Source organism: Seriola aureovittata, chromosome 13, assembly GCF_021018895.1.
Source record: "Seriola aureovittata isolate HTS-2021-v1 ecotype China chromosome 13, ASM2101889v1, whole genome shotgun sequence".
Taxonomy (NCBI): Eukaryota; Metazoa; Chordata; class Actinopteri; order Carangiformes; family Carangidae; genus Seriola; species Seriola aureovittata.
This window is the reverse complement of record NC_079376.1, coordinates 1273363-1287338: the sequence shown is the minus strand read 5'-3', so window position 1 is coordinate 1287338 and position 13976 is coordinate 1273363. Positions and strand designations below refer to the sequence as shown.

General features: G+C 42.9%; 1 protein-coding gene across 1 annotated transcript in view; it reads left to right on the top strand.

Moving 5' to 3' along the window:
• Positions 1-1639: 1639 nt before the first annotated feature.
• Positions 1640-13976, top strand: part of sptbn5 (spectrin, beta, non-erythrocytic 5) — a 46422-nt gene continuing 34085 nt past the window's right edge. The window contains exons 1-8 of the mRNA XM_056393828.1: positions 1640-1753; positions 6415-6582; positions 6686-6802; positions 7821-7978; positions 8450-8678; positions 12981-13067; positions 13190-13297; positions 13701-13785. Of these exons, the coding sequence (XP_056249803.1) occupies positions 1640-1753; positions 6415-6582; positions 6686-6802; positions 7821-7978; positions 8450-8678; positions 12981-13067; positions 13190-13297; positions 13701-13785 (1066 nt within the window). The remainder of the gene's footprint in view (positions 1754-6414; positions 6583-6685; positions 6803-7820; positions 7979-8449; positions 8679-12980; positions 13068-13189; positions 13298-13700; positions 13786-13976) is intronic.

Below are 13976 nucleotides of genomic sequence, written 5' to 3'. Positions count from 1 at the left end.
CGCCTCGTGCTCCCGCCTCCGTCCGGTCGTTGATTCAGGGCCCAGCAGGAGCATACACAAGACGTCTGTTATTCCCACTGTCGTACAGGCATTGAACACAACATGGCTGCACTGTTGTTCTATAAGATATTTATTCATGTAACCTGTCTGCTGCTTTTACATGCTGTATGTATTTTTACTGTTTCCACTGAGGTGGACAATAAAGTCAATCAATCAATCAATCAATCAATCAATCAATCAATCAATCAATCAATCAATCAAATGAGATCTTCCTCTATAAACAGGAGTGAATGGAGCTGAACAGCTAAAATAATGAAAAAAGCCCAGATGTTATTTAGTTTTCACATCTGTGATATTGATTATAGCCGATATCCTGTCACTCCTCCCTTTCTGCGGATGACTGCTGATTGGTCAGTAGCCGTAGCTCCACTGATGGAACCAAAATGGCGACTGCGGTGAAGTGGCATGACGTCACAGAAACTTACAGACAGATATTTCACTATAAGTGAGAAGCTAAAAACAGGAAGTCTCAGGGAACGATATCTGTTGTCTCTGCTGGTCACTGTAGAGACAGTAGAAGAAGAAGAGATCAGACTGGCCAGCTCTTTAGTCTCTTTCAAGTTCCTTTCAAAGACACTTTTTTAAAGGTGAGATTTTTCGGGGCAAGTCGTCACCCTGTTTCTTATCGATTAATCGAATTATTTTCGACTGTTTTATCTCTTTTTCTCACTCATCCTCAGCGTTACTCCAGCTGATTTATCCACAAAGATCAACTCAGATTTTTGTGAGACTTGATTGTGTTTCAGCTCGTGGCCTTCATGAGAGTCGTCATAAAACACATCACAAGGAGCTTTTTAATGAGATCTGTCACACACCCACACATGGACGGGTACGTGGTCATCACATTCCTCAGCCGGCACAATTACAGACGCTGTACATGAGCCATAAACAGAAGAAGCGTTTGCAGGGTGTGGAGGAGGCGTTAGTGAGACACACTGTCTTTTCACCTCTTCAGACTTTCTCCCTCAGACGAAGGTGAAGGCGTCAGAGATCCTCACTCCTCCGAACCTTCAGTCAGCAGGAAGGTGTGAAACCACACGACCTGCAACCTCTGGCAAAATATAATAATAACAATAATAATAGACTTTATTTGTAAAGCACCTTTTAAAACAATGATACAAACTAATTTACAAAGTAAAAACACATTAAAACAAATCAGCACAATTAATTGAATGCAATAAAAAAAAAAAAATGTTTGGGGTTTGTTGGTTTATAAGATGTTTCTGATTCTGAGCCTCAGGTTTCCTCAGTAATTACCAGCTTTGAAATGTCCTGATCTCCCTGTATATTCTAATGACCCCATGACCTTTCATCTAGTGCATTCAGTTTCTTGAATTGTGTGTATCTTCATATTTCATCCTGTATTTAATAGTTTGCTGTATTTTCCTGTCATATATAATTATACGCTCATATTCTGCATTAGTGAAGGGGATGTAAAAGTCTTTCTTTTATGCATTTCAAACATCATGTTAGTCGGTCGTACTTTTGTCCTTGGGGGTTTCTATACCTGTGAAAATGAAGCAGAACCTTGTCCCTTTTCACCTTGTTTGAAACTGTGTTTGTGCCGCCGCCGGTCAGGATGGAGGCGGACGAGGACGGGGCGGGCCGGGTCAGGGAGCTGCAGGAGCAGAGGATGGCGGTCCAGAAGAAAACCTTCACCAAGTGGATGAACAGTGTTTTCTCCAAGAACAAGGTGAGACAGAACAGATTCAGTTCATTGTGTCTGTGGTTAAAGGCTCAGCTCAACAACAACACCATCGTCCACCACAGGGACCTGAGGACGTATGTAGGTTTGTTTCTTTAATTTGAGTGAACTGATCTTCATTTTATAGAAGCTTCAAACGATTTTCAGAATCACAAACTTAGAGAAAAGTCACAGAGAGAAGAAAAAAAACAAGAATCAGTGATTCTCAGGGAATATTAAATGTATTATGACAAAAATTAAACAACATATCCGACTCAGAAATGACCACAACATCTACAGAAACAAAAAAGAAAATAGTATGAACATAAAGAGGTTATGAGAATGGGAAAAGTTAGTTCATCATATCAAGTGAATGAATCATAAATGGTGGTGAAACTGCAGCCAGACTGTTCACATCAGTTCCAGGTTTCCACCTTGTTTTACAGCTTCCCCACAAAGCCACAGGAAACCTCTGTGATTCAAGTCACAGCTGGTCACCATTACAGTAAAAAGGACCGAATTAGATTTAAATAAAGTTGTGAAACCATCAGAGAGAGAACGTCTGCAGTGAGCCGCTCAGAAACCACCGTGGACACAGAGAATCCTGATGTCTCCTCTCTGAAGAAGTGACAGGGAACCTTCATTGTAGATGAAAAAAATCAGATTCCCCTCTGAGGTGTCGAGTGTTTCATACGCCAGAGGTTTTCTGTTTGTGTTGCTGTGATGATGTCAGTGTTATTCTGTTCTGAGCCACGTTCCTGTCTGATAAGCAGCTATTAACTGCGGTCATTCGGCTGGTAACACAAAGACAAACACACATTAATCATCGGTCATGATGAGTGACTGTTTCTCAGCCTCCAGACCTGCTGATCTCCAGTTACTTTTCAGATTAAGATTTTACATGAAAACACATGACGAGTTTTTAAATACAACATAATGTTGGCGAATGTTTCCCATTCATCATCTCACGGCCCTTGAGATTTATCTGGTGACTCTTTGGAGGGGCCCGACCCCTAGGTTCCTCCAAAACAAGAACACTCTTAGTTATAGAACACTTTTCTTCTGTTGAGCTTTCACTGGTAATGAAGTATTTATACAATGAGTACTTCTTCCTCCACAGACAATAATTCAGAAACATTGTGGGGTAAGAATATGCAGGTTGTTTTTTCTCCAGCTCCGTCTCGTGTCCTGTGGATCAGGTTTAACAGATTCCTCTCGGTCCGTGTAGCTCTGGCATGATTTCATGTGTTTTGCTCTGATAAACTGGATGGCAGCTGTTGGCTGAACACTGAGCCCCGCCGCTGATCTTCATTCCCAGAATTCCTCAGGGGTTTCTGCAGGAGGGCGGTGGGGAGAGAAAAACCACAGAGCTCTCACTCTGTCGCTGTTTCCATCCACACATTTACTTCATCTTCTTATCCAGCTCATGGTCATGTGTTCTGTGCTATTACTGGAAACTCAGTTGGTTTATAATGGCACAATGAGTTAACACACTAAATTAAACTCTTTTAGGCGCAAAAAAACTTAAATAAAAGTTTAACTTTAAGTCTTCCTCTTTGAAACTAAAGAATAACAGAGTAAAAGTGAGTGTCCACATACTTTTGGCCGTTTACAGTGTATTAGTGTTGTTGTAATGTGTCTCCCGACCACCGGCGGCAGCACTGAGCGCGCTGCTGCTGAGACAGTGAGGAAGAAATCCCGCGCCATGTCTGAATTCACCTGTTTGCGTGTGGACTGTAACGGAAGTCGGTCGCTCTAGGTCGGAATAAATCAAGTTTTCTGTCTGTATACATCTACCTGAAGTCTCATTTTCCCGCCTTCTTAAATCACTAAAAAGATTGTGTTTTCACCGGTGAGTCTGTATTCATTAATCGTAAACAGTTGTATAAATGCGAGTAAAGCGACAGGGTTCATTACACATCAATCTATGACCATGATATAAACCAAGATGGCGGTTTCATAGCCGGACTGTAGCTAATTAACATTAGCATGATTATCAATTGAAATCCGATCTGTGTAAATCTACCATAGTTAATATAAATGTTGTCCCCGCGTTAAACAATGTTTAAATCGAACATTTTCACCGAATGTGAACTAAGAAAATTTGTGTTAGCTAACGACAGTAGCTCAGGGAAAGGTATGCTAGTGCAAGTTAGCTTAAATGCTAATATTAACCTAGCTAACCAAGCTACAGGTAAAAACATTCCTGGGTATTTATATTTTTCCTACTGACATTCATTTGCATTTAAGTAAAATAAATGAATAAATTACCCATACAGTGTTGGAAGTTAATTAAGTCTATTTTATTCTATTTTTTTTCCATGTCAGAGAAATATTGAATATTGTGCTTTTTACTCTAATAAATCTAACAGCTACAGATTCAGTGATATAGATTTTACTTGTAAAAGATCTTACAATGTGATCATGTGATTTTATGACATGCTACAGACAACATGATTAATTAACTAATTGAGAAAATAATACACAGATTAAAATAATCATTAGTTGCAACCCTAAAAATGATCTCCACCACAATCCATAGAGTTACTGATTAGCTGATTAATCAACTAGTAGAGTGACAGAAAATTTTGATAATCAATTAATTGTTTAAATAATTTGTCTGGTTATGTCAGTGTTGCATGATAGTAAATTTAAACAAAATAAAATTAGTAATCTGAAGATTAAACCATGTGCTTGGAACAGTTTTGATGGGCATTTTATGTTGTTGACGATTGATTGAGAGAGTAAATGATTGATTACTTAAATATAAAAATAATTGCTAGTTGCAGATTTGATGCTTATTTCTATTCTGATTGGGTTAAAGCTATTTTTCTATTGTCATATTTTGTCTCATGTGATGACCTCTGTGTGACAATGTTATCACTGGCAACAGGAAATCAAACCAAGGTGATTGTATAAAAGGTTGTTTCCTCTTGTATGGTTTCACATTTACTGTGTTACCGAGTTACTAGAAATCCTACAGCTCAGTGTTACACCCAAACACGTCATCAGCTTTTTAAAGCTAATGGTCTGATGGCAGAAATCCAAAAATATAACCACAACCAAACCATCCATTAAAGGCTTCCTGCTGACAGACAAAGGAACAGGGAGGAAACAAATATAGAAACTCCAACAAGGAGCATTTCTTAGACTTCAAACTGATCAAGCAGCTTGACGATCTTTAACTAATTTATCTCATTCTCTATTTATTTAGATTTACTGAGATAACATACAACGATCTTTGTAGTAAGATTTACAAGCCTTGACTGTCCATGTCCTTTTTAAAATTGTTGCAACAAAGGTTAACAAAATTACAGACTGAGTAATAATGAATAATACAAAAGCAAATAAGTGGATAAAGTGAAAAGACAAGTATTAGAATTAAACATAGGCCTGCAACTTCTGATTGTTTTCTTGATTAATTGTTTTGTTTATAAAATGCCAGTAAATAGTGAAAACTGCAGGTTACTGAGGTGACGTCTGTAAATGTCTTGTGTTGTCTGACCCTCAGGTGAGAGGATTTGATGCTTTTCTTTTTCAGTAAACTGAATCTTTTTGTTGTTTTGGACATTTGGTCGGACAAAACGAGACGTTTGAAGACGTCACACATGAACTGTACAACAGGAACAAAGCAGCAGACCCTCAGGCTGCATAAGTAGAGGGGGAAACTGGGGAAATGGACCCATGTTCAGAGTCTAAGTGGGGAATGTCTGTTGGGCTTGGTTTAGCTCAGGGGAGTCCTGAATTAGAAGACCGGTGTCAGCAGGACTGTCGCCTTTGTGGTCATGGAAGTAAATCCTCAGGTTCTGAGAGGTTCTGATAAAGGAACCGTAAATCCTTTCAGAACAAACACTTGTGAGTCTAAAGTTAGGAGCGGCCTGTAGATGACCAGGATGTCCTGAACCAGACTGGACAGAGACGTTATGTAACGCACTTCAGGGGGAAGCAGCACTCGACTCTCGGGATGATTAAAATGCACTTTGACTTTTCACAATGAACTTCCTGTCAGTCACAGAGCCGTGATGAGACTAACTCACGTTACTCTCATCACGGCTCTGTAAACTTACTGCTCACACGACACAACAAGCAGAGGTGGAAGAATTATTCAGACCCTTCACTCACGTCAAACTACCAGTATATCAAAGATGCTCTGAATCCTGCATTTAAACTCTTATTTAAGTAAAAGTACAGAAGTATGATCAGCTTCGTGCACTTTAATAATAAAAGTACTCGTTAGTAAGATGTCTGATTGTAATTAATACTGATGAAGCAGCGTTTACTGTTGTAGCTGCTTAATGTGAAGCTACTTTGAACTGCTGTATGGGTCCCAGCCGAGGGGTCGGGCCCCTCCAAAGGGCCACAGGATAAGTCACTTCGCTCTAACATTTTTGTGAATTAATGGATAATTTCACACCTCGGTAAAATACCTCAAAGTTGCACTTAAATTACAACCTTGGTTTTAATATTGTAGTTTTGTGCTGATTTGTTTCACAGTTGAAGAGAGAATCAAAACATCCACATTAGACGTAGAAAAGTCGTGTTTGCAGTAACTTCAGTTTTATTAAATGAGCAGTGAAGAAGAAACAGTTTAGTGTCAGAGCTCTGTGATGAAAACGCTGGTCAAAGCAGAACCTCAGCTGTCAGTCCTGAACTGTCGCCACCTCCCGCAGGAGAGCGTGGAGCTGACCGACGTCTACACGGAGCTGAAGACCGGCGTCGCTCTGATCCGGCTTCTCGAGCTCATCTCCAGGGAGACGCTGCCTCCGCCCAGCCGCCGCAAGCTGAGAGTCCACTGTCTGGAGAACAACAGCATCGCCATCAACTTCCTCAAAACCAAGGTAGCTCACCTGTCCAAGGCGCTCAGAAAAAACACTGTAAACTGTGAAGCTCATGGTCCCTGTGTCGATCTCTACACTGAACAGTCACCCTCTTCTCCGTCAGATTCGGGTGGATCTGATTGGTCCGGAGAACGTGGTGGACGGGGACCGGACGCTGATCCTGGGTCTGCTGTGGATCATCATCCTCAGGTTCCAGATCGGACCAATTAACCTGGACGAGGTGCAACAACCACAACTCACAGTCTCTAGTTTAGCTCTGTGAATATTAAAAGTTTTATTTCCCTTTTTTAAAAACAAAAAATGTGACCTGACCTTTCCTCTCCTCTCTCCTCTCCTCTCCTTTCTTTTCCTCTCCTTTCCTCTCCTCTCCTCTCCTTTCTTTTCCTCTCCTCTCCTCTCCTCTCCTCTCCTTTCTTTTCCTCTCCTTTCCTCTCCTCTCCTCTCTTTTCCTCTCCTCTCCTTTCTTTTCCTCTCCTCTCCTCTCCTCTCCTCTCCTCCTCTCCTCTCCTCTCCTCTCCTTTCTTTTCCTCTCCTCTCCTCTCCTCTCCTCTCCTCTCCTCTCCTCTCCTCTCCTCTCCTTTCTTTTCCTCTCCTCTCCTCTCCTCTCCTCTCCTCTCCTCTCCTCTCCTCTCCTTTCTTTTCCTCTCCTCTCCTTTCTTTTCCTCTCCTCTCCTTTCTTTTCCTCTCCTCTCCTCTCCTCTCCTCTCCTCTCCTTTCCTTTCCTCTCATCTCCTCTCCTCTCCTCTCCTTTCCTCTCCTTTCCTTTCCTCTCCTCCTCTCCTCTCCTCTCCTCTCCTCTCCTCCTCTCCTCTCCTCTCCTCTCCTCTCTTTTCCTCTCCTCTCCTTTCCTTTCCTTTCCTCTCCTCTCCTCTCCTTTCCTTTCCTCTCCTCTCCTCTCTTTTCCTCTCCTCTCCTCTCCTCTCCTCTCCTCTCCTTTCCTTTCCTCTCATCTCCTCTCCTCCTGTTTCCTTCTGTCCATCTATTTCTCTCCTCATCTTTTCTCTTTCCTTGTCTCGTCTCTCTTGTCTTTGTCTTTTTTTTCTTCATCATCTTCTCACGTCTTCTCTCCCTCTCTCCTCCTCCTCTTTCATCCCACCTAATCTTGTTTTCTTGCTTCCTTTCCTTCTACCTTTGTCCTACTGTTTCTCATTTTTCATCTTTTTTGCTTTATTATCTTCCTTCTTTCTCTGTCTCTCTTCCCTCTCTGTGTCTTGTCCTTCCCATCCCCCCCCCCCCAGGCGGGAGGGGGAGGCAGTGTGGCGCACCGCTCGGCGAAGGAGGCTCTTCTGATCTGGTGCCAGAGGAAAACGTCGGGCTACGACGGCGTCAACGTGCAGGACTTCTCGTCCAGTTGGAGGGACGGACTTGCCTTCAACGCCCTCATCCACGCCCACCGGTAACACACACACACACACACACACACACACACACACACACACACACACTCATGTGATCACAGAACATCTTCAGAAGCTGCAGCAGGAACCAAACACTAAATGATTTATTAAAGTTTTTATTGTGTTTCTTCATTTTTTGAGTCTCAACTTTCAGTGTGATCAGTGATGTTTGTTTGTTTGTTTGTTTGTTTGTTTGTTTGTTTGTTTGTTTGTTTGTTGAGAGAATGTTGATGTAAAATCAGTGACAGTGTTTTTAAAAAGTAAGAAAATAAAACTAAACTAACACGGATCCATCTGTCGTCATCTTCCTCCTCTCTTCTTCTTCACTAACGTTCATTTACATATGTATGTGTCAACAAGCTGCATGTGTGTGTGCAGGTTGTACACACCTACACACTGTACAGCTGATCTAATACAGAAATCACACACACACACACACACTCTAACTTCCGTGTCTCTCTTCGTCCAAGGCCTGACCTTTTCGACTACCGCCGGTTCCATGGCGACGACCCCCGCCGCAACCTGGAGCACGCCTTCTCTCTGGCGGAGCGGCAGTTCGGGATCATGCAGCTGCTGGAGGTGGAGGACATGGTGGTCCCTCACCCGGACGAGAAGTCCATCATGACCTACGTGTCCCTGTACTACCACTACTTCTCCAAGATGAAGCAGGGACAGACCATCCAGAAGAGACTCGCCAAGGTCAGAGCCACGTCCACCAGGGGGCAGCACCAGACCACCGTCCTGCAACAGATCACTTTTATAACCAGAGCATTAAACCATCAATTGGTTGGTTTTAACAGAAATGGAATCGGCAGAAAATGATACTTGATCAGATCTTTTCCACTTGTTGTCAGTGTGAGCTGTGAGCTGTGTGGTGGAGCACGACACCAGTTTAATTACATTTCCTAGTGATGATCTGGTGGCGTAGGTTTATACTTTATCCTCCAAGTTCTTTATCCTCCATAACGATGCAGCGTGACCAAACGCTGCATCGTTTTGTTTGACTTTTTCGTCACTTCCTGTCTTCAGGTTCAGGAGTAATGTGATGGTTTTTATGGGTTTGGTACCGAGGGGAAGTGGACGGAGCTGGTCTGGAGTCAGTCTCATGTCACGTATAAGCGGCACTTTTTCAGTTGTTGTCTGTTCTCTCGACACTCGTCCTCATCAGCGCTGAAGACGTTTGTCCCTGTGTCGCCTCTTCAGTGACGCATGTCAACAAAGCGGGAAAACAAGGCAGAACCCAGAACTTACTGGTTCTTACAGGTTCAGGTTATCAACTGTTAAATGTCTGTGGTGTAAAAACACTTCAATGTTCTTTGAGTTTTGGATTGTTACTCAGACAAAACAAGTGATTTAAAGACATTTATTCAGCCTCTGGGAAACTGATGATGATGATGATGATTCTCTACAATCTTTCAATGATCTTGTGAAACTTCAGAGACAGCACTGACGACAGATCAAAACGTTGGTTCTCCCAAAAAAAATGTAAACATATAAAAGTCAAAGTGAAATTTGAATTTCTCCCTTTTGTGTTAGAGAATATAAACTGTAATATCACTGCAGATCATCTTTTCTCAGTTGATCAGTTTGTTTTGTCCTAAAAGAAAAGGAGAAAACAGTGACCCGCTCTGATTTCCTAAAGCCCAAGATGTTGTTTTCACATTCTTGTTTTATCCAAAATCTCTAAATACTCACTTTACAATCAGATATGACGAAGAAAAGCATCAAATCATCTCAGTTAAACAACAAACATTTGGTTTTTTCTGCTTGAAAAACGACTTAAACGACGAATCAGTTGCAGCTCTGACTCGGTTTAACAGTTTTGATGAACTGTGATAAATTAGTAAAGTAAAGTAGTATTTGCAGTAGTAGTACTCACACACTGAATTCGAACCTTTATCATAAATCCTAGTGTCAACCCGTGGACTCCCCCGCCCTCTGCAGGCTGCTCTTGGTGCTGCAGCAGCAGTCAGTGTTTAAAGCTCATCCACGCTCACACGGGCTGCGGTGGAAAAGTCACTTCTCCTCCACCTTGGCATTTCCTCCTTTCCTTTCCTAAAGGAAGCTCTGGCGTTTCCTACGCTAAAGGAGATCAAATAGGAAGCACTGAAGCTCCTTTCCTCAGCGCTTAGAGAAGTGGGCGTCCTGTAATCCATCAGGTCCCGCCCCCTCTACCTGTCACTCAGTGTGGATTACTGCTGGATTACAGTCAGGACTGATTGGTGCTGAGGGAGTCACTGAGGGACTCAGTGAATCTCAGCTGTGACACTTCAACACATCAACAACTAGATAAACAGAAGATATAATAAACACACATCACAGAAGATATGCTGCTCACCTGTTACAGCAGAGGTACCATCTTTATTATTATTCATATTTACAGTAATAATAGTCGTGGTGCTTCATGTTGGGGGGTGAGGTGACCGTGCAGCCTGTTGTTGACCTGTCTACACTGTGTAGCTCGCTGTGGGCGGGGCTGCTGACGCTAAGCTAATCACATCAGATCACACACACACACACACACAGACGCTCAGACGCTGCTGGAGGCAGCACATCAGAGACATGAGCAGTCATTCAGAGACTCCACTGAAACACACCTTTACCTGAACCAGGAGAGGAGAAGAGCCGGGGGCGGAGGGGTGGAGGGGCGGAGCTGGACTTTTACACTTCAGCTTCAGGGTCTAAGATGTCGCACCTGACAACACGGTGAAACAGAACAAAGATTTCACTGTGGATTTATAGACAGTTGTTGTTGGTAAAGCTTCATGTTTGTTGTGAGAACAGGTTTCTGTGACGTGAGGAGAATTTAACTTTCTCATTTGTTCTGAGGGAGTTCATCTCCGTATCGTCTCTGGTTGAATCAGAACTGGTGGTAAAGTTTATACGACTTTTGCGTCCATGTAACGTCTTTAACTGTTAATTAATGGATCAGTTACTGCGTTGAGGCTCTAAGGTTCCAGCTGTTTCCAGCAGGTAGAAAGTCTCTGTAAAGCTCCGTGTAGTGGCTCGTCTGTATCGACAGTTATTAACAGAAACTGATGGAGGATGTTGCGCAGCCCCCCCCCCCCCCCCCCTCGTACTTCATCAGCAGCAGACGTGATGTCAGATGTTGCGACAGATCAGATGTTAGATTGAGATTTTAACATCTTTACTTATTGATTAATTTGTTATCGAACCTCCTGATGTCGAGTTGTGATGGTTGGAGCTCGAGCAAACCAGGTATGTCCAGGTCCAGTGATTTGCCTGGGGTTACGTAATGTTGGTTTCTTTGCACCAGGTGGGTTCAGGTGTATTCAGGTATTCAGGTAGATGTCCAGAAGCTTAGGCGTCTGGGTAAAACGCTGTATCATGCACTTCCAGGTGTGTAAAGGTTTCACCGGAGGCTGTCCAGGTCCAAATTGGAGGTAAAAGGTGTGCCGTGTAACGCAGGTGTGTGTGTGTCTAAAAGCATCTCCAGCAGGTATACAAGATGTAACAGGTGTGTTCCAGGTATGTTAGCACGTTTAACAAAGGATTTATGGGCTGAGACTGGGTATGGTAAGGTATATTGAACTGTCTCTGGCAGTTTAACCTCTCGCACCAGGTGTGTCCAGGTTTTTTCAGGTATATTAGAAAATTTCAATTTCAAGACTTTACAGGCTTAAATCTGAGGCAGAGGGTGTGCCAGGTGTGTTACAGTTGTGGTCAAGGCATAAAGAGGCATCTTCAGAAGTTGTTCTGTACGCACCAGGTGTGTCCAGGTGTGTTCAGGTGTGTTCAGGTATGTTCAGGTGTCTTCAGGTGTGTCCAGGTGTGTCCAGGTGTGTAGAGTTTTCAATAAAGGCTCAGATTTCTTAAATTGGAGTTGTGGTCGGGGTATTTAGATACTGTATGCATCAGATGTCAAGGTGTGTTTCTAGGTGTGTAGCGGTTGCCACGCTCATCAGCTGAGCCAGGTGTGTTTTCAGGTATGTCAAGGAATCTGGAAGCAGGTTTCACCAAAGATTTCACAGGCTGAAACTGGAGGTTCCTTGTTGTACCTGGTGTGTTCCAGGTGTGTGCATCTCCATCAGGCTCACTGTATGCTTCAGGTGTGTGCAGGTCCTTACCTGTTCTTTCCATGTTCAACAAAGATGTTTCAGGTTTAAATTAATTTATACATCAGGTGATGTCCAGTTGAGGCGATGTTGGTGGTTTTAACGAAACATTTCAGTTTGTTAAAAAAGCTTTAAACCGGAGGGAACAGGTGTGCCAGGTGTGTTTCAGGTGCAGTCTAGGTATGGAGAATCCAGGTATGTTAGTGGTTTCAACAATGACTATCCAGGTACCTGCTACCTGAGTCACGTGTCTTTACACTAAGTGCACCAGGTGTGTAGAAGCGACCGTCATGGCCGACAGGGTGCAGGTGTGCATGTAGACAGGTATCAGTATGTCAGTGGGAGGAAGTCTCAGCGGTCAGTGGCTGAAGAGGGAGTACAGGAGAGAATCACCTGCGACGCCTCGCCACAAGGTCTGTCCCGTGTCTCTGCAGCGTCCTGTCCTTTAGTGTCTGTATGTTCACGGACCTGCAGTTCTTCTTTCTGCTGCACGAACCATCTTTATTTCTCAGACATTTCTCTGATCTTTTCCTCCTTTATCGGGGAGAAACACTCGATAATTTTCCGTCTAAATGATTTAAATGAAAGAATGTGAGGAGTGAAAACGCTGTGACTGAACTCCTCACATGTGGAACCGTTGACAAGAGGCCGCAGGGAGATATTTCTTCGTGTTCGAGGGTTACAGGGAAAAGAAAGTAAAAAGACCAAAAATGGATTTGGTCCCTGATCACGAGATTGTAAAACTTTGCTTTGTTTTGTATTAATTCAAAACTTTTTAACCTTCAAAGACTCGGACATGACAGACGAACTTTATCATGTTGAATGTTAGATACTGGGAATCGCTGCAGCCGTCGGTGACAGATGTTGGAGTGTAACTCTGAGGACGTGTGAGACAACAGACTGATGCAGGACTCTGTCTCCTCAGATTGTCGGGATGCTGATGGAGCTGGACGACATGAAGGTGCAGTATGAGAGATTGGTCTCAGATCTGCTGCGCTGGATCAAAACCAAGGTAACAGAACCGCCAGCGACAGAAACTGACACGGACTGACACCAGGACTGACTTAGATGAGCCATGCAGTGAGTTAGAGAAGGAAGTGACAGAACGTCTCACCGCTTGTTTCCTCGCTGAAGGTGGTGCAGCTGAACGACAGACGATTCCCAAACTCTCTGAGGGAGATGCAGACGCTGATGACGGCGTTCAAGACCTACAGAACCGTGGAGAAGCCTCCTAAATACCAGGTGAGACGCCGTCACAAAGGTCGAGAGTGAAACCTGTCACACCTGCCCCGGACTCGTCTGCTGACACAGATACACCAAAAAAATAATTAAAAAATATATAATATATAATAATTAATAAAAACTTATTCAAGTGCAAAACTACAAAACTTTTATTAAAATTAAATGACAATAAAAAATCCCCAGCGCTAAAATCCTGATCCGTCCCTGCAGGATTCAAGTGACTGAGATTATGAATCCAGAAGAACTTGTTCTGTTTTGATTAATAACATATATAATTACACAATATATAACATTATAATAGTGAAGCGCAGGTATTTTTACAACTGCTTTTTCTGTATCTTGTCCTTTTTGTTTTTCTAACCATGGAGCTGATTGACATGTGACTGTGTCTCTCTCTCTTTAGGAGCGCGGGGCGATTGAGGCTCATCTGTTCAGTCTGAAGACTCAGCTGGCCGCCAACAACCAGTGGGCGTACAATCCCCCGGAGGGTACGAGACACAATCTACACACTGTGCTGCAACAATCAGTCAATTAGTTGTTTAATGGACAGAAAATGAATCCACAGCTGTTAAATGTGATTATGTGATTATCAAATCATCGTTTTAGTGACTTTTCTTTAAGCAAAGGTTTCAAGCTTCTTAAATTTGAGGATTTGTTGCTTTTCTTCTTCAAACAAAAC